We start from the raw sequence: 25,491 nt of genomic DNA, 5'->3' as shown, positions 1-25,491 counted from the left end.
ATAAAATTGATGGTTCCAGATCAAAAAACTTTTTTAGACAGAAAGGAAAATATGGAGCAGCGAAATTCCCCCACCCAGACATGCTAATACAATGAACGCCAGAACTTTGCCACTGGACTTACCCTGTTGCAGAGATCTCTTCCAGCCCAGCTTCATTCATTCAGACATGTTAATACAGTCGACGGCACTCAATGTGACTGCATACAAACTCTGGGTTTTGATAGCAATAACCAACTATATCCGAGAAAAGTCACGTTGCAAGTACATTAACCATACATCCCGTTTAAAACCGGATGCTTCATTTCCCCCTCCTCTTACACTTCAGTGCTGTATTTTTTTCAAATGAATGATTGTAAATATAGTAAAACCTAAATAAGTTGTCACCCAGTTTAAGTCATCATTTTTCTTTAGTCCCATCCAGCTTTCTTAGACAACAATGTTATTAAAACTTTGTTTACTAGTCACTAATTTCGGTTAACTTGTCACTATGAAAAACTCTGAGAGAGAGGAATAGGTGATTTCTATGGCTCCCTTTAAAAAAAAGAGCTTGACAGCAGCATTGACATACATTCAAAAGTGACCAAAAAAGCCTTATGTACCAAAACAGAATAGCTCAAATAACAAAAGTTACACTGAGAAAATTCATTTTCCAACTAAAACGGGAGTACGGAAATGTCTTTCAACGTGGGGGTGAATATGCCCTTTTACCTCTTGCATAGTCTGCAGCAGGGTTGTTTGGTTTAAACCACGTTGGTTTAAACCTTGGTTTTAACCAAGTGGTTTTTTTCAAAAAATCAAATACAAGTGGCCTAAATATAAATTTTTTCGTTGAAAAATATATTCATTTATTATTAGCCAAATTTTTTCATTTTTACCACATTTTATATTCTCGGGGTACATTCTGATGGTACACCTTTAAATGGCAAAAGATGGTATAAGTGGTTTTTTTCAAAAAGTCTCATAAAAGTGGCCTGTATATATATACTTTTTCACATGAAATATCTTAGTTAAAGTTATATATACGGAAGCCAAAATTTTTCTCATTCTTACCATATTTTCTAACCTTTGGCTACATTCTGATGCTCTATCTTTAATAAATCCATGAATAAGGACTGCATCACACATCTAAATGTAGTGATGTAATACCTCACGGGTTTTTCCCCCTTCACAAAGAAGCAGCAACAGTAGTGACACCATCCTGCTAGGGTCAGGTGGTCTTATATTCCAATGAAGACACCAGCTGTCTCTAAAGAACAAAAGACTAGTGTACTAGTAGTTACATTATCTCTCACAGACATTTTCTTTCCCATAAGAAGTAGCACATCTCATACTGTGTACATCACCCAGTCTTAATATTCAATAGTTTTTTTTTATACTTTCACCCATTAAGCCCAGCCAATCAGGGTTTTATTGTGTAGTAGCCACAGATTTATGAAAAATAATCAGCTATATACAGGGTGGTTATGATTAAAGTTTTGATTCCAAAGCTGTACAATAAGCGCTGATCAGAATGACTTGAAAATTAGCATGGATACTCCTGAAGCAATGGATCTTCAGCAAAAGAAAAATGTGCAGGTAGATGATGCTGTACTTGGCCAGCAGTAGGCCTATAACCTATGTTGTGCAACCACATCACTTCGGCATTTCAACAGCATCAGTGTGTGGATAGAACAACTTCTATCAAGATGCGCATTGCAATACCAGCAAAGCAGCTGCTGAAGACCCTTTTTGACAATAACAGGATGCATCTTAATCCTTGAAATTTCTGGCTGTGGGGGGGGGGGGGGGGCGCACCTCAAAATGTTGTGATGCCATTGGTGAATTGCAATCGCCAGCGCATCCCCTATATGTTAGAAGTTCCTCAGGAATATTAACATGCTGCGAGTTTGGTTTAATAAAGGTGAATTGCAAGTGTATCCACATCATGACCATGGCATACTCTGATCTGTTGTTGAACAAGAATTTTTGTGCTTTCACCTCATAGCCAGAACATGGTGGACACCATATTCAACATTTCTTGAGTAAGTTGTAGTTATTTGTTCAATTACTTCGTTTTTTGTGATGTTTCCATGAATTATGAAATCGTGAAATGCTATAATTAAGTCATCATTTTGCCATGACTGGCTATCGTTTCCATTCTGCCCACAAATTTGCCAAGTGTTGGATGATGTCATTAATTTTACATTTTTAAGTAACATTTTCCCCTTTACCAAATAAAATTCCATTTTTTCAGGAATATTCATGTCAATTTTCAAGTCAATCTGACAATTGTTCTGTTTTCAGTGTTTTGAAATCCAAACCTTAGTTATAATCACCCTGTATATAGTAAACCATCGCTAATTAATCTGCATTATTTATGCTTCATTAAGTACATTATATTCACTTAATTTTTATTAGTTTTTGCAAAATAGCTTCCTAATTCAGCATACTGAAAGTAACTGGAGAAAAAACATCTTTATATTATATAATTATTAATAACATTAAAAGAATTTTTTCAAACACGAAGTAATCCATTGAGTTAAGTAGAATGTAATTAAATTGCAAAAGTTAGTTTTTGTTAAAATGTATGAAATATTTATTGATTAATTAAATATGGGAATAGTGTTAATTACATAAATAAATATTTTACTTTAATTAATAATTGGAAGTTTGAATGATTTTTCAGAAATTTTATTCTTTTTAATGTTAATACTATTTAAAACAAAAAACTGGTTTAAACCAAAAAAACCCAGTTTTTGGTTTTTTTACCAACCCTGGTCTGCAGGCTAATAAAGATAGCATATGGGGTAAAAAATGGTTCAATCTCAGCTTCAAAAAGTGCAAAAAAAAAAACCCCAGGGAGAAAAAAAAGCTTGGGACGGGAAAAAATCAGAATGACTTCAAAATTTACATGAATATTCTGAAACAATGGAATTTTACATGGCAAAGGGGGAAAAATATTTAAAAATATAAAATTAATGACACTGTATTCATCCAACACGAGGGAAAGTTTCTTGCAGAATGGAAATGATAGCCAGTCAGGGCAAAATGATAACTTAATTAGTACTGCATGATTTAATAATTTATGGGAACATTACAAAAATAAAGTAATTGAACAAATAACTATACACAACTTACTCAAAATTTTAAATATGTTTTTCACCGTGTTCTGACTATGAGGTGAAAGAACAAAAATGCTTGTTCAACAACAGATCAGAGTATGCCATGGTCATGATGTGGATGTGCTTGCAATTCATCTGAGTTTGCAATTCGAACACTATTCATAATATTTTGAGGTACGCCCCCCCCCCCTCCCACAGCCAGAAGTTGCAAGGGTTAAAGTCAGGTATCATGTCATCACGTTATTGTCAAAATGGTTCTTCAGCAGCTGCTTTGCTTGTATTGCAATGTGCATCTTGATAAAAGTTGTATTATCCACACACTCATGTTGTTGAAGTGCCAAAATGATGTGGTTACACAAAATGGTATTATCCTGCTGGCCAAATACAGCATCATCTACTTTCACATTTTGCACTTTTTTTTAATTTTCTTTTGCCAAAGAAATTTTCATTGCTTCAGGAGTACCCATGCGAATTTTCAAGCCATTCTGACCAGTAATTCTTATTGTATAGTTTTGGAATCAAAACTTTAAATTATAATCACCCTGTATATAGCTGATTATATATATTTTTCACAAATCAGTTACTACTATACAGTAGAACCTTGATTAATTGGGCTTAAAAGTGAAAGTATTAAAAAAAATTATTGATTATTAAGACTGGGTGATATACAGTATGACATGTGCTACTACTTATGGAAAATGTCTGTGATGTAATGTAGCTACTAGTACACTGGTCTTTGCCCTTTAGGGACAGCTGGTGTTTTTATTCACCTGCCCCTAGCATGATGGTGTCAATACTGTTGCTGTTTTTTTTTGTGAAGGGAAAAAACAAAAAACCATGTGAGATAATGTACCACTGCATTTAGATGTGCAATGCAATCCTTATTCATGAATTTGATAAAGATAGAGCATCAGAATGTAGCTAAAAGTTAGGAAACGTGGTAAGAATGAGAAATTCTGACTTCTGTATATCACTTTAAATAACTGATACTTTATATGAAAAGAATATATACATTCAGGCCACTTTTTATGAGACTTTTTTGGAAAAAAAATTACTTATACCACCTTATACCATTTCAAGATATATCATCAGAATGCCTCCAAGAATATAAAATGTGGTAAGAATGAAAAATTTTGGCTAAAAATGAACCAATATGATATTTTCCAAGGAAAAAAATTATATTTAAGCCACTTTGATTTGATTTTTGAAAAAAACCACTTGGTTTAAACCAAACAATCCTGGCTCCTCAGCACAGATTTTATAAATATTTCAATATTTTTCAGATTTTTTACACGTCCCAAAACTATGCACTTACTATTTACTTAATTGACATGCTCTATTGGCAGCCTGGATCACTGACTAAAGATGATAATACATCCGTGGCCCGGATTGTTAGCATTGTTAGCCTGTAAACATATTCCTTTCAATCAAGCGAAATTTTGCATCACATTTTTTTTTAAATGGAAAAAGATATGCCAATTTGATCACTACTGATCCTTTTCCAGTCTGATAAAACATCTTCTCTCGTGTGTTCTGTCACACATGCACCGTGAAACCTCACTACAACAATACTCGATACAAAGGTAAATTCCTCTACAATATTTTTCCAAATCTTGCTTGAAAGTGCCTATAAATTCCTTCCATATTGATATTTTTTGAGATTGTGAAACTGCTACAATGAAGATTGTTATATTTCACTCAAAATATCACCTTCAATATATTTCTAAATCCTTGCCAGTTTTTGTTCTTATAAGTGTGATTAATGACAAGGGTATTCTGCACCATCTACCCTCCAAAAGTCTTAATGAAGTTGCCGTGAAGTTACTTCCAGTATCGTACACAAAAGTGCTGCAAGAGAAGCTACTTCCAGTGTCGTACACAAAAGTGTTGCGAGAAACAGGAGGAAAAAGAAACTTCACAGGGTGAAACAACCAACTGAATTTTATTCATCAATTAATCAATTACAATTTTTTGCGACCGAATAAATGTGAAAAAATTCATTTCATACTAACAATGCCAATTCAGAAGAGATGCCAACAACAGCATAAATTTGGTAGTGCCTGATGATTATGCGACCTCCAGATATAACGATAAGCCCTCTACAATGATATCTTTTCTTGGTCCGCAGAGTATCGTTGCATACGTAAGTTTCATTGTATACAAATTTTTCAAGATGCCAATGCTAGTCAGTAAAGACTGTTGCGATTTAAAAAATTAAAAAATGTTATGATAACCTGAAAGACATTTTTTTGATTATCAGAAGAAGGGAAAAAAAGATCTCTGTAGCATTGAGATTACCTTCCACATGTTCATAGCCATCCACAGCATATGACAAGTCTGCTCCCCCTGCAAAAAAAAAACCCCTAGTTGCAGCCCTGGATTTTTCAGTGATGAAGAACTGCCAAACTCCCTGTCAGCAGTGCACTGACAAAGAATAGCACCAATTGCGAGTAATTTTGAAACCGGTTAAATTTTAAAGTCAATAAGTAAGATTTACGCTACAAGAATACATTTTTCTTAACTTTCTACAATGTTTCTTACAGAACCTTGTAATTAGTTACAGAGTTTTGATACTCCTGGTTTCATAATAAAGGACCATTTTTTTGTAAATGTATTATCAAAATTGTACTGCAATAAAAATGATAATAAAAGAACCTTGAATGATTGTAAGTTGTTGAACAGGAATATTTTTGGCACAATTTCCCAGGACCTCCAGCATATTCCTCATAGTCAGCCAGTCCAGATTTTCCTGCGAGTGATTCATCCAATAATCGACGATAACTGAAGTCCTTCTAATCTCAACATTGCTAGACAATATACATAATAGCAACCATGCTGCAGCATTATTTTCGGTTCCGATTTCTTGCTCTACTACTGTGCTTAGACCGGGTCTGAAAATAACAAGATAAGTTTGAAATGAGAAAAATCATTTAATAACTTATTAATCACAATTTCTAAGTGTCATTCATGAAATTAAAAAAAAAGTAAAGAGCATGAGCTGAACACACCCTGCTTCAAATCTCAAGGAAAATTCACTGATGAAAAGAAAATGTACTCCTGTACCTAGAGATTTTTGTCAGTTTCTCATAATAGTTACTCAGAATGTATGGCATATTTTTACAAAATAGAAATATTCAATGAATATAGGACTCGGAATGATAGGACTTGTAAATCAAAAACAAGAAAAATTTTGCTTAACGTTTTGAAACGTGGAGGTTTCAGACACTTTTGGACAGTTTATCTAGCATGTCCTGTCCAAAAAACCCCAACCCTGGTTAGAAAAGTGGAAAAAAATAGAAGAATAAATATTAGTAATTATTGGGGAATGATGCAAGAAAATGTGATCAAGACATGTTCCTGATTCAGGTCTGGTTATATTTTGAATCGAAGGTTGAAATCCCAAACTACATAGATAGTCCATATATTCAATGCAAATAATCGATTCAGTGTTCAGTAGGTCAATATTGGTGTCACCAATGATCATAACATTTTTACATTTGACATTATTTAAAATAAGTTTCAATTCATTGATAAATTCCATTACTGGAAATGAGTGGGACTTTTAAATAGATAAAATGTCAAGTTTAAAGACGGTACAACTAGGGCTATCATTTCAGCAGTATGCATAGATATTGAAGATATTTGATTAAAATTAAACAATTCATTTATGTATACCAATATACCTCTTGAACTATTATATTGACAACAACATGAAAATAGTTTAAATCTAAGAATGTTAAAAAATTTGGTTTCATAATCAAAAATCCATACCTCCGACAAGACAATCTATATATATAAAATTGATTTTCCGTCTGTCTGTATGTCTGTGTATGTTCTCTATACAAATCTACAATTTTAGATCCATCGTCGCCAAATTTTGCATATATACCAAATGGGACCCGACTTGAACGATAGGCTACTTTAAAATTTCGTCAGCCCAGGGCAAATGCCCCAAATGGGAAAAAAACTGGTTTTTGGGCCTCAACAATCACTTTCCGAACGTTTACTTTGGTTACCGTGGTTCCCTAGCAATGCGTTTCAGACGTGTATATGCCTTTACAACGGTTTGTCACTTCTTTAACCCTGTTAGTATATGTATGATAGTTTATGCCTTTATAATGGTTTGCCACATTTTCAATATACTCTCAGTAATGAGGCATTTTGAATAGACGTCTTAATCATCATCAGCATCGCTTTGAGAGTCAGGAAAAGGGTGATCCTCATAGAAATCAGTGCTAAAATTGTCGATTTTACTGTAGAAATGCGGAAATTAGTGGGATTTTCCACCCCATCAATAATTTTAAAAATTGTATTGAATTCTCGATTTTTGAAATATTCAGTTCGCTTAGAGATATACGAAGCCCAGGAGATTAAATATGAAGTAATTAGCCAAACCTATACTTTTGAGTTGGATATTCGAGCAATATCATTGATTTCATTTATATCTTCTCAAGTATGAAAATTAATGTCTCCATATTGTCTCTTTTGATATTTATTTGCATAAATTCATGTGGGTTAGGATATTTTAAAATTAGTTATGAGCCCGTGAAAAGTGCATCGAAAAAATTCCACAGCTAAGGATTTTTGGAAGCTGGAACAGACAGATTGATAACTTGAAGTTCGGGGGGGGGGGATCGAAATACCTAGCGCCCCTTAAAAAAAGAAAAATGTATATTCATTTCTACGTTTCTGTGTAAATCTAGATTTGTTTATTTCATGAATCGCGCAGGTCGCCATATTGGTTAACTTGGACACGGTTTGTATGTCCCTCAAGAAAAAGAGAGGGAGATATCACGTTATCCAAAAAAGCCTCATTGAAGAAAACCCGGGCAGCGCCGGGTATTATAGCTAGTAATATTTAAAGTTCCAATTCCCACCCAAAAGAGTTAATAATTGATCAGAAGTTGCTCTAACACTACGAATGCTAGTGTGGAATATATTTAATGAAGAGTATGGAATATTATTATTGCTGGGAGAGAGGAATCTATATAATTCGTCCATGGTGCTCAGATCAGTGTTGTTTGAGCTGAAATTAATAGACATCATTCAAATCCTCATATGAGTGATTCTGAACACCCTGGAGTCATCATGTTGTCTAAAAAAAAATCTTACCATCTCTGATCCAGCAATGTTTGAAATTATTCGGTTCTTTAAATTGTTTGCAATGATAAAAAACTTTTTCATATATGGGCATAAATGAGAATTGAAATAAATGGATATGGGTCTAAGTCTATTGTCAATATGAGATACTCGCAATTTTTTCGATCTTGCAGTCTTGAGAAATCTGTCTCTGATTGATTTATTGTGGAACTGCATCATAATCAGCGGGGTGCATGTGTGGTGTAGCAGTAGTAGGTAGGGCCTCCAAAAAATTTCTCTGGGATTCATGATGTTCTTAAGTCAGCCACCTCGTTGGGCAATTTGCCTGTTGTGGCGTTGTATTTGTATTTGTATATTATATGTAACTATATTGTAAATAAGAGAATACTCTCATCAAGAACTTATAAGAATATTCTCAAGTTATTTATAATAGTAGTCTTAGCAGAGAATATCTCCTCGATGAGAATATTCTCCAAAAGATTATCCTCGAGAATTTTATATCTCTATAGCTTAAAGTGTTTTATATCTAATTTGATATTTTACATTTTCTGATCTGCCCAAAATTTTATTCCACAATAAAAATTGTCATGCAACAGCAGCCAACACACAAATTTAATTCATTTATTCCCTGGCTTACAGCAATAGCAATACCTTTTACAGCCTTTCTTTTTGTTTTCAAATGGAGTACTCAAAGGATTTCACTGTACAAAATATGTGATGACTTTGGCATAATGAAAACCAATTCGATAGCTTTCCACTTTTTCTTATACTACAACGTCTCTGATACACCATATAGATGCAATCTTTGAAATTTGTCTATAATCGGAAGTTTTTCTAAACTTTTGAGATGGCTATTTTTCAAAACTTTGAGTTAAAAAAAAAATCAAAATCCAAACTTATTTTTCTCGACATTAACCAAACTTCAAAGTAGGTTTTTGCATTCTGATCACAAGCAAAAAAAATAATAATTTAAATTTAAAAAAAAAACAAAAAATTAAAAGATTATAAAAAATCTAGTGTCTAACCGTTTGAGATTGACTGTAATAAAAAACGAGCACTTTGAAAACAGTAGTTGTATGAACAGGCCCGTCATTTAGGGGAAGGCGCTTTTGAAAATATACTAAAAATGGTATATATACATACAAATATATATATACATACATTGAGTACATGTGCTTTGCCCCCCCCCCCCCCCGGAAAATGTTTGCCCCTCCCTGGAAAAAGTTGAAATGACGGCCCTGTGTCAGAATGTTGTCAACATTATATTGGTGTGTGCCTGTTCAGCTCACTGAAGCGATTCCTTATCAGGCAATTCTGGGAAGCTGCAACTAAGCTTTGACTGAAGCAAGGGAGCCGTGAATGACAGAAGGTTAAACCACTGCTTTAAATGATCAGTGTCTTATAGATGTTTTAATGGTCCAGAGGTTATGATCTTGCTCTGATTAATCTGATTTTGTTTCTGAAAGAAAATTTCTGATTTTATAAACCGTAATCTCATTAACCCTTTAACCGGTTTGTTCGTACAGCGTACGGGCATCAATATTTTCTCCTTTCATTTTTTGGTTTGCCTATATTTTTAATTCTTGTGAAGATTATTTAGTATAAATATTTTTCAACAGATGGCACAACTTGTCCATGAAATTGAAATGTTTTTCATCCGGGTTTTTTCCTAAAATATATATTTACATGTGCAGATGCAAGGCCATTCAATAAAAAGCGTTTTTCTCTATGGAAGAAAGAATTTTTGTTCTAGTGTATGCAGCGCTTGTTAAATTGATATAAACTGTTGTAATATTTTTGGATATTATGGATGAAGAGAACGAAGATACGTTCTTGTTAGATGATTCTAATACAGATTCAGAACTTTCTTCCAATGATCTTTATTATTTGTCTGATGTGACTCATCTGATGACACCTGTAGTGAGCTCAGCTATGAAGAAGAATTGAAATCTGCCAGAACTTTTACCAAGGTAAATGTGAAAAATCCACCTCCTCCTTGTCCTCATTTCAAATTTACAGGTATTCATTCTGTACATGTGTAACTTGATGACAATTCTAATGTTCTTTCATTTTATGAAGCATTCATAGATTCTGCTCTTATAAATACAATCGTGGAAGAGACAAATAAATATGCTAAACAGTGCATCGAATAGGTGTCAAAAGAAAATTCTCAAAGAGTAAATTTTGGGAAGAAACAACTCTGGAAAAGCTGCATGTGTTTTTCAATCTAAATATACTTCAAGGAATTGTAAAGAAACCTGGAATTGATCATTATTGGAGCAAAAGGCATTCAACTTGCACACCTTTTTTCGCTCAAATAATGTCTCATTATTGATTCCTTCTTTTGCAACAATATTTGCATTTTTCAGATAATGCAGCATTTGACCCACAAAATCATGAATGCCCTCTGTTAATGCCTAAATTAGTAAAATTTTGGCCAGTTCTGAAACATCTCAATAAGAAATTTAGCGAATCTGTGACACCAGAGCGAGATGTAACAATAGATGAGAGCCTTATGTTATTCAAAGTGTGACTAGGATGGAAACAATTTATTCCCCTCAAAAGAGCAAGATTTAAAGTAAAATGTTTTATGTTGTGCGAATCAATTTCTGGTTATGTGTGGTCAATAATAATATGCACAGATAAAGACACAATTCTGAAACCTGAGTATTCTCATCTCTGCATTTCATCACAAGTTGTCTTGACAATGTTGGAATAAAAGCTTTTGCTTCATAAAAGATACCGTCTTACAATAGACAATTATTATTCTTTGCGGAATTAGCAGACAAATTTGTTTCATGCCGAACAGACACATATGGTACACTAAACCTCAAGAGAAAAGGAAGTCCCAAGGGAAATGCAGGAAAAAAAACTAAAAACAGGGGAAATTATAGCTTTTTAGAGAGGAAAAGTTACTGTGATGAAGTGGATAGATAAAAAAACTGTTTCATTACTTTCCACAATTCATAATACTCAAATTCAAGTCCACTCTAAAACGTAAGAGAAACCAAAAATCGTTATGAACTATAATAATACAATGGGAGGAGTAGACCATAGGGAAATTATCAAAAAAAGGGAGGAGGGAAATATTACAGAAAGATTTTTCCCACCTTTTGGACATTGCTATATGGAACCTGTATGTCCTCTATTGTAAGAAAGGAGGGAAAAACACAACTAGAGTTTAGACTTGAACTCATTGACAGCATTATTGAAAAATATCATTCAGGAATCAATTTCAGGCATGGACGACCAGGTTCTGAGCCTAATCCTCTGAGACTGACAGAGAGGCATTTTATAGAAATCATTGCTCCCACAGATAAGAAACTGAAGCCTGCAAGACAATGTTTGCTGTTCAAAAAGAAATAAACATATTTCTACCCTGATTGCCACGTAGGACTTTGCCTTTCACCATGCTTCAAATTGTAGCACACAAAAAAAAAAAGACTTATGAACAGTTTGGAAAATTGTAAACTTCAAAATTTATAGTAAGTCAGAGAGAAATTTTGTAACATATGTAAAATATTCCTCATACCATAAAGAATGTACTTTTAAAAAGCAAACATTTAGGGGTTTTTGCATTTCAAAATCATAAAATAAAAAATGGTGTAAAAATATTAAAAGTGAAAATAAAAAAGAAATTCTCCTATTTTCTTATTCTATTAAGTATAGTGTTTAATTATATGCAGCGAAAAAAATATGACTTTGCAAGATATTGCATTTCATTGTAATTTCATTGCATTTCATTGTAATTTCATTGTAATTTCATTGCATTTCATTGTAATTTCATTGTAATGATATACAAGATTTGCACTTGTATATCATTACAAGTTACTCACCTTAACTTCCCTTCCGCTTTCAAATGGCAAAACGCTCTCCGGATGAGACGCTGAGTGTTCTCACGACACATGGCTATACTGTTTAGCAGTTTCCACGCACAACGTCGCTCAACTGTGGTGCCTTGGATGTTCGACAAAAATTCCATCTCTATCACTTCCAAACATTTTGCTTGGACCGACTTCTCCGCATCTAACACAAGAGGTAGAACGCATTTTATCCACGTTGACTGAGCCTTTTCGTCATCTGGATGTGCTTGCAGTATTGATGTGATAGACCCCAGGCAAGCTTTACGTATCGACACGTAACTGTCACGAGCAGCATCACAAAACAACTGTTGAACAAAAAAAAAAAGCTTAGACAACAGCTGTTCAATTGTACTATACAGAGACACAAAGCTTAAATAAATATGTGCAGCAGCAGCGCTTGACAAATCCGAGACAACAGGTCGCTATCATAGCCAAAAAAAAAAAAAATTAATTAATTGGGACAAAAAATTAAAAAATTCATGAGCAAAAATGCATCATGACAAAAACAGCAACAATAAAATGCTGGTGACAATGAGAAATTGAAATGGCACTTAAATAGAAAAGTATAGCATTGGCTTGAAAAAAAAAAAGGAATTACGAAAAAACATTATTGCTACCAATGAAAAACTGAAAGACAAAAGCGCCAAGATAATCTACTGGCAACAAAATATAACCAAATTTGGCACAACCACGATTACAGTATCTCAGCCAGATGTTGGAAACCATTCAGATCTGTCCAAATGTACCCTGAACACCCAAAGGTGATAATTTTTTCTCAATAAAAGTATAAAACTTGTAAACTAAACAAAATTTGTAACTGCAAAAAAATACAATCCTCACAGAAATTGGTACATTTTCCATAAGCATGGTCAGTGCAGAGGGTAAATTTTTTTGCGCCAAGAAATTGCCACTCTTGATGCAGTCAATTAAAGGGTACAGATTGGATATTGGTCACCACTTCCCTAGGTGACTTTTTTGACCAGACAATAAGTTGCCAAAACAGACATACTACTACTTCACCAAACACCAACTCTGGCCATATCGCTATATTGCAATTTACTGCCATTAGTGAGATGTGTTGGAAGTGAAGGCGCTGTCTATCGGTGGTCGCCTCGAGTTCGTTAGGGAAAATATCTTATCTATATCCTCCCTTGGGTTCGAACCCGGGACCCTGACAACAACCTTCACGATGGTAGACGAGCATCTTACCACCATGCCACTCGGGCACAAAACAGACATACTGGCACTGGGTTGAAGTATCTTTTAAATTTATAGGATGATCGGTCCCAGGTGGCGCTATATATATACAGTTCCGCCAAACGAGTTCTATCTTTTGTTTGAGCACATTTTTTCAAAATTTGAAGTAGCGGTCGTTCTATTTGGTCATTATTTCTTCTCCCGCAGACTATACAACATGAAGGACAGTTTTCTTACTTGAAAGAGTGGATACCTCATGTTGTTTTGATGTTTAGTCTAGATAGCGATATTATTATGTTTCTCGGTTTTCAGCATTTATATTTTCTATGCTGGTTTTGGTGTGAGATGGCCTTGGCAACCCTGTTCCGAAATATGTAATAATCAATTGAAATATGTGGGGGAAAATATAAAAAAATATATATAAACAAAATAAAGGGTTGCCAAAACTAGTAAAGACTAATTCAGCGGTCAGGGTTGCCAATTTTGGCATGGAAAAAATTCTCCACATTGGCACTGAACATGCTTATGGAAAATTAACAGAATACTTACACTCAATATTTCGTCCTTCAGATATATTTCATCCAAACATATAAGAGCTTCAACAACCAGCAGCGCAGCTTTGCGAACATAGACTCCATCCGAAAACCGCAAAATCAAAGCAGTATAAAGCTCACTGAAAACAGTGTTTTCCGAAACTTGCTGTCCACTGGTATCTCTGTCTCGGTTTGCTTTTTTTTGTCTGTGCCTGTTCACCAACAAGCTGACCTCAAGTTCAGAATCTGAACTCAACGATGATATAGATGACGATGTCTCGATCTCTTGCTCGTTGTTGCTGCCACTGTTTGCCTTCAGAACGGAAAATATTTTCTCCATGTTATTAGCAAGGATGTTCAATGCTTTAGTACGGACAGTCGAAGCCTTATCTTGACATCTATGAATGATTGCTTTTGCTATGGGTACATACGTAGCATATTGCACCCACTGGGCGGGTATATCATCTGTAATTTCCCGTCTACATTCATTAACCAACAAGGACGCTATTTCCAACCCTATCATTCTTTCACCAATTCTGCTTTGACACATGAGTCTCTCAAACCATTCATTCATCTCAGCAAATGCTTGGACAGGGAAATGTCTCAATATTCGGACAACAGCACAAGCAACCTTTGCCCGAAAATCTGACTTGTCGCTAACACGCATGCACAACTGCTGGATAAGGACTCGGGTACATGGTACACTGTATTCAAACTCTTCATTCAGGTTGAAACATATGAACCCCACAGCGCTGTCTCTGAGAACGATATATCTTACGGGTATGTTGGAATTCGGCTGATTTCGTGCTCCCGCACACAATATATGATCACTGAGATGTTTCAAGATACTGAGATAAGTCTCGTTAGGATTCCCATGATGCGGCTGGGGAATACTAAGCAGAGCACAGTACGCCAGGGACGAAACCAGATGCGTAGTGTCCCTTCTCCTTCTAGTACTCAGGATATCATCTGCACTCAGCCCAAAATTAAAATCGCTATGCTGATTGTTACAAGTCGTACATTCAACAAGCTTAACAATGATTTGATCCAGAGTTTCCTCATCTCTAATCGAAAACTGCTCTAAAACTATTATAAGTGCTCTCAACAAAGCTGTATAGTGAAAATAAAGCTCTTCATATTCTCTAACAGATAACTCAACCTCAACAGGTTCAGTTTCAAGCGATTCTTCGTCGCCATCATCCGTATCATCAAAAACAACGGCTCTTGTCCTCTTATTGCCCCGTTTTCTCGGGCTGGACGAGTCGTTCCCACTGTAGTTTTGATGCGGCCGCTTCTTGCCCGATGTCTTGTCTTTGGGAAAAACAAGACAGTTCATCACAGTTCTCAACAAATGAGGATGATAGACACTGTAAGCTGTGCTGCCCGGAATTCGGATGAGTGCGAGGTACACTTGGGCACAGGTGACCCCGATTTGTTTCTCCCACAACCTAGTGGTTGTTTTGGCGCTTCTAGAACAAAACATAAACAATAAACAAAGTATGCTCTTCACGTCTATATTGTTTCTCGCCAACACGTCCCACAGAACGTCGTCATCCACGGCATTGGATTCATCCATTGCCCCATCGTTTCCAGTTTCGGACTTGTTGCACCATCTCTCACATACGCTCAGAAACCTCGAGATTGATTCCCCGAAATCGGTGGGAAAAATCCTCGCGATGGGCTTCGGATGTTCCTCGAAGGATGAGAAGTCATTGCAGAGGATCTCGCTCATCCAAGCTTCATCCAATTCCAGTAGATGCAATTCTTCTACGCAGTCAATGGTAGACGCTATTAGATGTTCAGCAGCGAGATCAGCGGCCATCTTCTAAAACGAATAAATAAATCGCTCTGTATGAATTCCTTAATATTAGGGCGATGATAAAATTATTCACATTTTGTTTTGTTTTAGTAAACAAATAACAAACATGGTTTCCACAACACCTCTGTCAACCGTTTACCTTTCATTCAAATCAAATGAAGTGATGCCACACAAGCATTCCCTTTTACAGGGTGAAAAAAGGTAAAGGACTTTATAGAAGCTCTTCAACCTATTTTATAAAACGCTATTTTAAAAGAATGAGTCAATTTCAAAGCATTCAAAACATTTTGTTTTGATTAAATTGACAGTTTGAGATAGCCATATTCCATAATGCCTGAGCTGACCATATTTCCTTGAGGAAAATACGGGAAATTCAGCTTCGAAATACGGGACATTGCCAATTTTATCAACAAAGCTGATGCCAACAGGTAACCAAAGTCGCCAGCTCATGCTAAAATGAGATAAGTCGCCAATCGCAGGAAACAAGCACCACTTCAAATTTCATTAAATTAGAAAGAAAAGGAAAATAATGTTTGAGATGAATATTCTTGTTTGTAGTCGTAATTATCGTAATGCAATTCTTGAGTTGGAAAGATAATTTTAATCGTTGATTTGAAGAATAAATAGTCAAGTTGGCTTCGTTGAAAATACGTAAAAACCCGGGACGGCCAGAAAAAACCGGTAAATATGGGATGTATGGTCACCCTGACAATGCAAAAAAAATAGCAAAATTGAATGACCATATTTGCTGAAAACAATAGCGGTACAAAACAGGTCTCTGATCTGAGACCAAAAGCTTCACCCATAACTAAGCTGACCATATTTCCTCGAGAGAAATACGAGACATTGGTATTCCAAATACGGGGAAATACGGGACATCGCCAATTATCACCAAAAACGACGCCAAAACCAAACAAAGTTGCCAAATATTGTTGAAATTACGGAAAAATCTCAATGGCGCAAATGATGCATTACCGCAAATTGCAGTGGATTAAAACGTATTCCACGAAAAAAAAACGTTCACCAAGGCAAATGTGGGAGATTAGTATTCTCATTTATATAGATGTAATTATCATAAATAATTTATGAGTTGAAAAATAATGTCAATCTTTGACTTCAATAAAGAATAAAAATTCAAGTAGGCTTCATGTAAAATACGGGAAAAACCGGGACACTTTTGCCAAAAAGTCGGGCGGGAAAAAAAACCAGGAAATACCGGAACTGTCCCGGGAAATACCGGACGTATGGTCACTCTACCCATAACGCATAATCATGACCATATGCGTGGCATGGGTGGAGATACGGGAGAGCGTAGGACGGCACGCTTCTTCCCCCCCCCCCCCCTCGGCCGGCGTCAAAGGTGAAGTCGACTGATCTAATGTATATATGTATTGACATCATCATCGTGCCCCCCTCCCTCCCAACAATAATGAACGTACCCCCCAGACTTCCAAGTCTATCTTCACCTATGATGTCTGGAACGTTGCCGTATTTTTAGCAATTCGACTTTTTTTGTCCATAAAAATACTTCATTGCTTCCAGTAAAATCAACGACACCTACTTGAATTTTTATTTTGTTGCTGAAATGAAAGAAATCCCTAAATTATGAGAGGAGGGTCTTTTCGCTCAACTCTTGAATGTGAATTTAATGTTTTGGCATTGGGATTTTTTGACGCCATCTATCGACAGACTGGAAAACAACATGGAAAAAAAATTAACAAATTACGGAACAGCTGCTGCCATCTGACATTTATAGACAGAAAATAAAACTCATCTAGTTTCATCTTTGAAAGCTAGATAACAGCAGTAAATATTTTTCACTATAAAATTGTATTGTCAAAGTCGCACAGCTGTCATAGAAAAACTAAGTTGTGCCTTGTGCCAACCATGTTTACATCTGAAATATATAAATATTGGATGTATAAGGGGTGATCAAATGAAAAGGTACGAAACGACACGGTGGGTACAAATGTAGACTTTATTCAAAATATACACCATAGGCCTGAGCACAACGATCCCACTGATGAACAAGCCGCAGGATTCCTTGTTCCCAGAATTCCTGTGGCCGTGACGAGACCCAGTCCTTCACAGCGTCCTTGAGTACGTCGTCCGAGTTGAAGCGCTTCCCTTTCAGGTGTTTCTTCAGTGGACAAAACACATGGAAATCGCAGGGCGACATGTCCGGACTGTAGGGCGGATGGTCCAACGGCTCCCACTTGAACTTGGCCAGTTCCATGTGTGTGACTTTAGAGACGTGTGGACGCGCGTTATCATGGAGCAGAACCACACCCTTCGTGAGCAGCCCCGGTCTTTTGTTCTTGATGGACCTGCGTAGGCGTCGGAGTGTCTCACAGTACACATCGGAGTTAATGGTTTTTTTGTGCTTGAGGAATTCCACAAGTAGAGGACCTTGAACGTCAAAAAAGACGGTGAGCAACACCTTGCCTGCTGACGGCACGGCTTTGAACTTTTTAGGGGGAGGTGACGACGCATGCTTCCACTGCATGCTGTCCCGCTTTGTCTCTGGCTCGTAGTGATGGCACCAGGTCTCATCACCTGTGACGATCCGCTCCATGAAAGCGGGGTCTTCCTGATACCGAAACAGATGTTGCAGTGCTAGCCCCATACGCATTTCCTTTTGCTGGTCGGTGAGCTGCTTCGGAACCCAAGCGGCACACACCTTCCGATATCGCAACCTGTCGTGAACAATTGTCCACACGGTTCCATAGCTGACATCCACCTTCACCACCAACATTCGCAATGTGACACGCCGATCACTTCTCACTAGGTTGTCCACCTTGTCGATGAGATCGCTCATGATGACAGTGTTTGCTTGGCCTGGTCTCGGGTCATCACCCACACTCTCACGGCCTGCACGAAAACGGGCACTCCAACTCCATTTTCTGAAAGACTTGTCAGAGACACATTTCTCGCCGTAAACTGTCACCATCCGGCGATGAATAGCTGCCGGTTTCTCACCTTCCGCTGTCAGAAATCGGATAACACCTCGCTGCTCCTCAATCGTCGAATTTTGCAACACGAACGCCATCTTGTCCTCATACGGACTGCCGCATCATTTGGACGGCGCTTTTGATGAGCCTCTGCTCTCTCCTGCGCATGCGGGCACCCGCGCATGCTCCGATCCCAGTCAGAGACTCCAATCGCATCCCGAGATGTCTCGCTACGTTCTCCCATGGCGGAATATGCAATATTTAACTGTAACGTTTTTACGTCGTTTCGTACCTTTTCATTTGATCACCCCTTGTATTATTTTGTTTGAATATATTATTTTATATTTTATACACGCTTTTTAGAAAGTTTTTCTACATCGATGGTAGCCTGTGTCAGCAGGAACATTTTATCAACATAGGCATGGTAATACTTTTAGAACTGTGTGTGCTCATCTTCATACCGGAAATTCTCTACCGTTAATAAATTCTGGGGTGGGGGGGGGTGCTCAAACTTGCTTACAAAAATAGCCAAGGTGCTCTAGTGCCTTCACTGTCCATCAAGGCCACTTAACCGAATATAACATGTGCGCCGCCATCTTTATTTACCTATAGAATTGAGACGGCTCTGACTGATGGTAAAAGAAATGCCACACATCATGAATTTGTTGCCATCTATAGTTCAAAAATGATACTGTTCGTTTGCTTTCTGAATAATAGGTGACAGCACGAGTCCCATTTTTTCTTCTGTTTGCTATCCAATACTTAAGTTCAAAATGTTTTGGACAGATGGCAGCATGAGCTAAAGGATTCTCTCATGGACTCCCAGCTTTAGTACTCAACTGACCATATTTCATCAGAAAACATATAGGAAGTTCATGTATGGGAAATTACAAACAGCTGCCAAAACTTATGGTAAAGGAGATTAAAACAGCTAAATTATGGCAGAAATCTGAAAAATTGCCGAATGACTGAGATTGACTCTAAGGTCTGAAGGATGCGCATGCAGTCAAGTCAAGTAAGGAAAACTACCACTACGAATGTTGCCAGCTCTTTCCTCTCGTCTCCGTACATAGAGCGTGTAACGTAAGACCAACGTGTCTAGGATAATTTATATTTTTTACCTTGGGATTTGCTCGACTCTTCCACGATGTTGGTCGGTAACATGGCTTTGCCGTTGATGAAGGAAACGATTTGGTTCGATAAATACAAGTTCGACGAGGCCGAGCGTCTTTACGAAGAAAGAAAGGTGAGACGGGGCTCTACCGGAAGTGGGGACAGCAACTTACAGAGTAAAGATCCATCCGCAATGGGTTCTACCATTGCCGAGGAAATCGCCAAAACCCGCCAACGGATCCAGAACTCTCTGAAAAACGCCAACCTGAAAGCCAACGGGGATGAAGCCGCGTCCATCAACCAAAGGGTCCAGCAACTCGAGTCCGTGATGGATGAAATGAAAACCCAAGTAAATGAACTTTTCACTTTCATGAGGACGGCCGTTGATACGTTGCAAAGCTTCGAGCAGCTGTTGAAGTCTCAGGGCATGCCCACTGCGACATCATCTACGCCAGCATCTAAACCTGCGAATGACGATGATGATATAGATCTCTTTGGATCAGAGGATGACGAAGAGGTCAATGCAAGCCGAGCCGCTAGACTCAAAGAGTACGAGACCAAGAAAGCGAAGAAGGGACCTCTGGTAGCTAAATCCAGCGTTGTCCTGGATGTGAAGCCCTGGGACGACGAAACTGATCTCAAGTTGATGGAGGCTAAAGTTCGGGAAATCCAGATGGATGGTCTTGTGTGGGGAGCGAGCAAGTCCGTACCATTAGCCTTCGGGATCCATAAACTTCAGATAGTGGCCATAGTAGAAGATGAAAAAGTTAGCATTGATTGGCTGCAAGAGACTATCCAAGAAATCGAAGATTTGGTTCAGAGTGTTGATATTGCTGCTTTCAACAAGTTGTAATGATGGTTTGATGAGTACCGCTCATGGTATGAGAAATAAATGAGAATGTTATGGATGTAATTTTTCTTGTCAACATTCAGCTTATCGCTCAGTTTTGTTAAAATTGCATTCGACTATGGCTTGACAAATTGTAGACTAGACAGCATGGAGACCGAAAAATTAAGATTAACTCCCAATATACTGTAGGCCTACACCTTTGTCTCTACATTTTTTATTGCACCAAAACAGCAATATGTTACCAACATTGTTCTTCCTAGGCTTAAAATGTGTACTTATCATCCTGTCTGAGACACTGGCAAATTAGGTCTGGTGATGAAAAAAAATTATCGTTAAACAACTGTATTGCTGGAACAAATTCTCAATCTATGGTATACTATGGTGTTGTGATTATTTTTGATTGCCAGTCCCGTGGAGTTATTGGTGGGACGATAGGAGTCACCACTGATAACATTTAGAAATGTGCCAGAAGGAGGGGAAATGGGTGGCAAAAATATAAATTTGCTCTGGTTTTCCAAACCGTAACTAAATATCATTACAATGTACAGGTAATCGGGCAGGATGTGATAAATTAGCCAGCATCTGTCCCAAGTAGGTTACTGTCGCGAAATTAGTATGCGCAGCAGAGAGATGACATTTTCTGCACGTTTCATAAATTTTAAAAACCAATGAAATGTTCAGGACCCTGTAAGCTCTTAAATTTTCCTGAGCAAAATGGTTCGAAATATATACATATTTCTTTAGTATGGCTTTTCATGTTGATCAAGGTTTAAGCTATGGTCACATTTTTTACAAAATGCGAAGAAGTAGTAGTCACTTTTGCAAAAATGCGTACAGGAGGTACGAAACAAGTAAACATCCAACCATCAATCATTAGCATTGTAGCATTTTGCTAAAATTTTTTTCCCCATTTTTGCTTTAGGAATTTTTATCTAGCTTTAATCCTAATCTTGATACACACACAAAAATTCCAAAATTTTCGCCAACAGATGTTCATAAAACGAGGGACATCTTAGCCCATGTGGACATGGCCTGCAAGTGTTGATCTAGGGGGAGGGCGATAGCTCCTCCCAAGATCAGAGAATAATTTTGGAACATTTTCTGTTCTATAAAATATATGGGATGACCCAATGCACCAGCACAATAAGTCAATTTTCTGGCACATCACCTTAGATCTATCAGCTTCTATTTGCAGACGAATGTCTGCTTTCGCTCCAATCAAAGCTGAAGATGTCTGTTTTGGCCTCATTCACAGCTGAAACATCTGTCTTAGCTCATTTACAGCTGAAGATGTCTACCTCTGCTCCAGCAACAGCTGCCTGTCTGCCTCCGTTCAATTTTTGACTTAAGATGTCTGCCCCAGCTTCACTCACAGCTGAAGATGTGTACCTCAACCTCATTCACAACTTAGGCACCAATGTGCTCCAATCTACTTGTTAAAAATAGAGCAACAACAGCACACTTATTTAATCATTACACTTCACTTGAAGTTCGAAAAGTTGATGGCAGCACAATAACAAGCAAACACTTCATGTTAGATATACAACACATATACTCACATTTCCCTGCATCGCAGTGGTCTTCTTTGATCATCTGTTAAAATTTCTTCATTGGGACAGCAGTGGGCCCATGATCTCGTTTGCAGCTGATTATAACTGCTGTGGCTTCATTTGCGGCTGAAGTTGCTTGGCTCTACTGTATTCGCAGGTAAAGATGTCTATCTTCGCTCCATTGGAATCTGAATGTCTGCCTCCACTCCATTTGCAGCTGAATATGTCTGCATATGGTCAGATTCAGGTGGGGGGTTGAAAAGAACGACCACCAAATTTAATAAGGGAAAATAATTTGTCTGTCTTGTGTAAAATACAGGACAATCAAACTAACTTATACTATTTACCCATTATATCCTGGATCCAAGCCTCATATCCATAGGGGACCAGTACGATGAGAAATAATTTTCAAATGAGAGTTTAAAAACTTCCTGCTATGCATAGGGCCCCAGAACATCATTTTGACCGGGAACCCATGATGTTGAGATTGCCATGCATAAACCCCCACAAGAAGGAAGCTCACTGAACTCCAGCTTAGAGTGTGTTTGAAAGGTTGATTTACTGCCAGGTTCGCTGCATCACTGTTTCACCATATAATCTGGCTCTTGGAAGGGTTAACCCCTCCCCCTTTGGATCTGTGTCTGGCCTCTGGCCAACACCAAAGATGGCCTATCTCAGTAACGTCACAAGCTTTATGCAGAGGCCTTGTTCTCTAGATGGTGTTGGCCTGGCCATGGGCAGAGATATGAGAATGTGGAGAAGCATTGCACACCCCCCTCCAGCATCAATGGTGGAGTCAACTGATCTAATTGTATATATGAATTATCATCGTCGTGCCCCCCACCCCCAGACTTCCAAGTCCATAGCTGCCAAGTCTCCCGAATTTTAGCTTCATCGCTCGACCTCCCGAAAAGTTCTTAAATCTCCCGAATTTTTACGAAAATCACAAAAATCCCTAATTGTCCCTAAATGTTCCCTACTTCATTAAAAAAAATCCCCGCTTATGAAAACAATCCCTAAGAAATTTCTTGTGGGGCATGAAGCCAGGGCCGTCTCTATTCTAGAATAGGGAATAGAGACGGCCCTGCATGAAGCCTCTTTTTTTTTCCCTTTCTAAATGCCGTCACACGTCGTAAATGGGGAAATTCCCTTTTTAAGGAAGTTTTACAAACCCTCTGATGGTAACAAGAAAGTTGTCTTATCCTGCAGGGAAATGGCTTAGCAGCCAATAGTCCTGCATAATAATTGAAGATTATAGTGACGCGTATATGGTCAAAATTTCTTTTGTTGAAGTTACGTACGTGCGATATAACAAAGCATGAATACTGATAAGCAAAAACATATTTAATCAATTTTAAAGATACTTATTTCGATGAATTTCCTTTCATCAAACGTTCCAGAAGAGGGCCGACTTTTCCTTTTTGTACAAGTTGTGTTACGGACATAAACATCGGTCATGGAAAGACTGCCATCATCACTCGTGAAATGAAAAAAAAACCATCAAGCAAGTGTCACAAAAAGTCAGTGTTCTTCAAAAATTGACGCTTTTTCCCCTTTATCTCTTCCGATGATTTTGGGGTCATTCGCGCAGAATGTTTGGTCACAGCGTTTCTGATTGAACACAATATTTATTTTTACATCATTGAAGTTTTGGGCTCCAATTTCACTTGTTTTTTGCGTAGGAATTTTATTCCCAAGGGTTTAACTTCCATGTGTGTAAAATCCCTATTTTAATTTGACTTCAGTTTTTGAGTAGGGATTTTATTCCCTACGCTTTAACTTTTATGTTTGGAAAATCCCTATTTTATTTGGAAAAATCCCTATTGTATTTATTAGGGAGTGGTTTTAGCATAAAATACGGGTTTGCGCGAAAATCTCCCGAATTTTCATTTTCAAAAGTTGGCAGCTATGCAAGTCTATCTGCGCCTATGGGCCTGGCCCAGGGTTCCACAGATGAGTCATAAGATTTTTTTTAGTTCAAGTTCATTATAAATTTAGTTTTGATTAAACTCAATTTGGTAAGTAGAAAGGATCTCTCTTGGATGAGGGCATGCCCCCACCCCTCCCCATCATAGGGCAGGGCCCCCTAGACTGGGATCTTTTGCGGGCCCTTCTACAGTTAATTTATAACGTGAAAAAGCAAAAAATGACGAGAGACTTCCCCTTGTGGGGCTGACGGCCTGAAACGATCCTTATCATCCGTTTTTTCACGCTATAAAGGAGACCGTAAAAGATCCCAGCCCAGGACCCTGGGTAAGATGGGCCACAAGAAGAAAATGTGGCCCAAAGAAGGCCATAGGCTGAAAAGGGTTGAGAAACATTGATCTAGGTCAGTGATTCCCAACGTGGGCATTAATGCCCCCCTGGTGTGCGATGGAATGTTCCGGGGAGCGGTAGAAGCTACGGGTATAGCAACACCCCCCAACGCAATCTAACCCAGGATTCTGGGTTAAATTGCGTTCGCTGGCGCTGGGAGAAAAAATTTCTGAAGGGGCGAGAGATGGGACAAAAAAAGGTTGGGAAACTATGACCTAGGCCATAGTTTCGCAACCTTTTATGTCCCATCGCTCCCAACACAATCTAACCAAAAGGATCCTATGATATACCCGTAGCCCCTACCGCCCTGGGGGGCGTTAATGCCTACGTTGGGAATCACTGGTCTAGGTCATGGAAAATCTGCCAAGCATACCCATCATGGGCGGAGATACGGGGGAGGGCAACATCAACATATGCACATATAAGTATTTTTAGTTATGTGCTCCCTCTCAGACTCATTTCCTGCGATGTGGCAATATTTCAGAGCTTTGTCATTTTATGGAGAGAATTGGCAACTTTGCCCGTATTTTCCCGCATTTGAGATCCCAAATTCTCGTATGTTTTCGGGAGAAGTGTGATCAGTTGTAGGGTTACCGGGTGTCCTCTTACGTTTCGGAAAATTCACAATTTTGTCCTGCTTTTCAGGATTATTTTCTCCTAAAAAATTTCTCTTCATTGACATAAGCATTTTGTTTTTCTCTATCCACCAATACCGTCGAAATTCCCGGAAATGTTTTTTTTTAGCGGTTGTGTTTGTAGTTTCGAAAAGTGATTATTGTGACTGACCAGCTTTATTGATACGAATAGTGGCGCCATCTGTCGAAAATAGCGACATTACTAGGGATGAGCGTGCAGGCATCGTTTTTTCGAATCTGGAAATCCTAACTACTTAGTATGGACAAATGCAATTTGAAATTCCTGTTAGAATATCGCAGCTTTTGCTTTTATCTTTTCATCTATTATTTAAAAAGAAAACGAAAAACTCTCAACTAATACTGTATCTAAATCACAGATGGCAGTAAATTCATAACATAAGATGTATTTTTATTCTTGGTCAGAGCCGCTTGAAAGATTGAACTCTTAATGCAGCTTTGGTCA

General features: G+C 37.8%; 2 protein-coding genes across 2 annotated transcripts in view; one reads left to right on the top strand and one right to left on the bottom strand.

Annotated features, from left to right (window-relative positions):
• Positions 1-15,791, bottom strand: part of LOC149068581 (condensin-2 complex subunit D3-L-like) — a 36,953-nt gene extending 21,162 nt beyond the window's left edge. Inside the window, exons 1-3 of the mRNA XM_089250607.1 lie at positions 13,811-15,791; positions 12,038-12,369; positions 5,757-5,992 (exon numbers count right to left, since the gene is read on the bottom strand). Of these exons, the coding sequence (XP_089106733.1) occupies positions 5,757-5,992; positions 12,038-12,369; positions 13,811-15,616 (2,374 nt within the window). The 5' untranslated portion in view covers positions 15,617-15,791. The remainder of the gene's footprint in view (positions 1-5,756; positions 5,993-12,037; positions 12,370-13,810) is intronic.
• A 3,812-nt stretch (positions 15,792-19,603) lies between these two features.
• On the top strand, positions 19,604-20,590 carry LOC149068580 (putative elongation factor 1-delta). The gene has a single exon (XM_089250791.1). The coding sequence runs from the start codon at positions 19,712-19,714 to the stop codon at positions 20,528-20,530; it is 819 nt and encodes a 272-aa protein (XP_089106917.1). The 5' UTR covers positions 19,604-19,711; the 3' UTR covers positions 20,531-20,590.
• The last annotated feature ends 4,901 nt before the right edge of the window (positions 20,591-25,491 follow it).

Source organism: Pholcus phalangioides, unplaced genomic scaffold, assembly GCF_987345545.1.
Source record: "Pholcus phalangioides strain wild (caught in Gottingen) unplaced genomic scaffold, Ppha-v1.0 ptg000024l_1, whole genome shotgun sequence".
Lineage (NCBI taxonomy): Eukaryota > Metazoa > Arthropoda > Arachnida > Araneae > Pholcidae > Pholcus > Pholcus phalangioides.
This window is presented reverse-complemented; position numbering and strand designations above follow the sequence as displayed.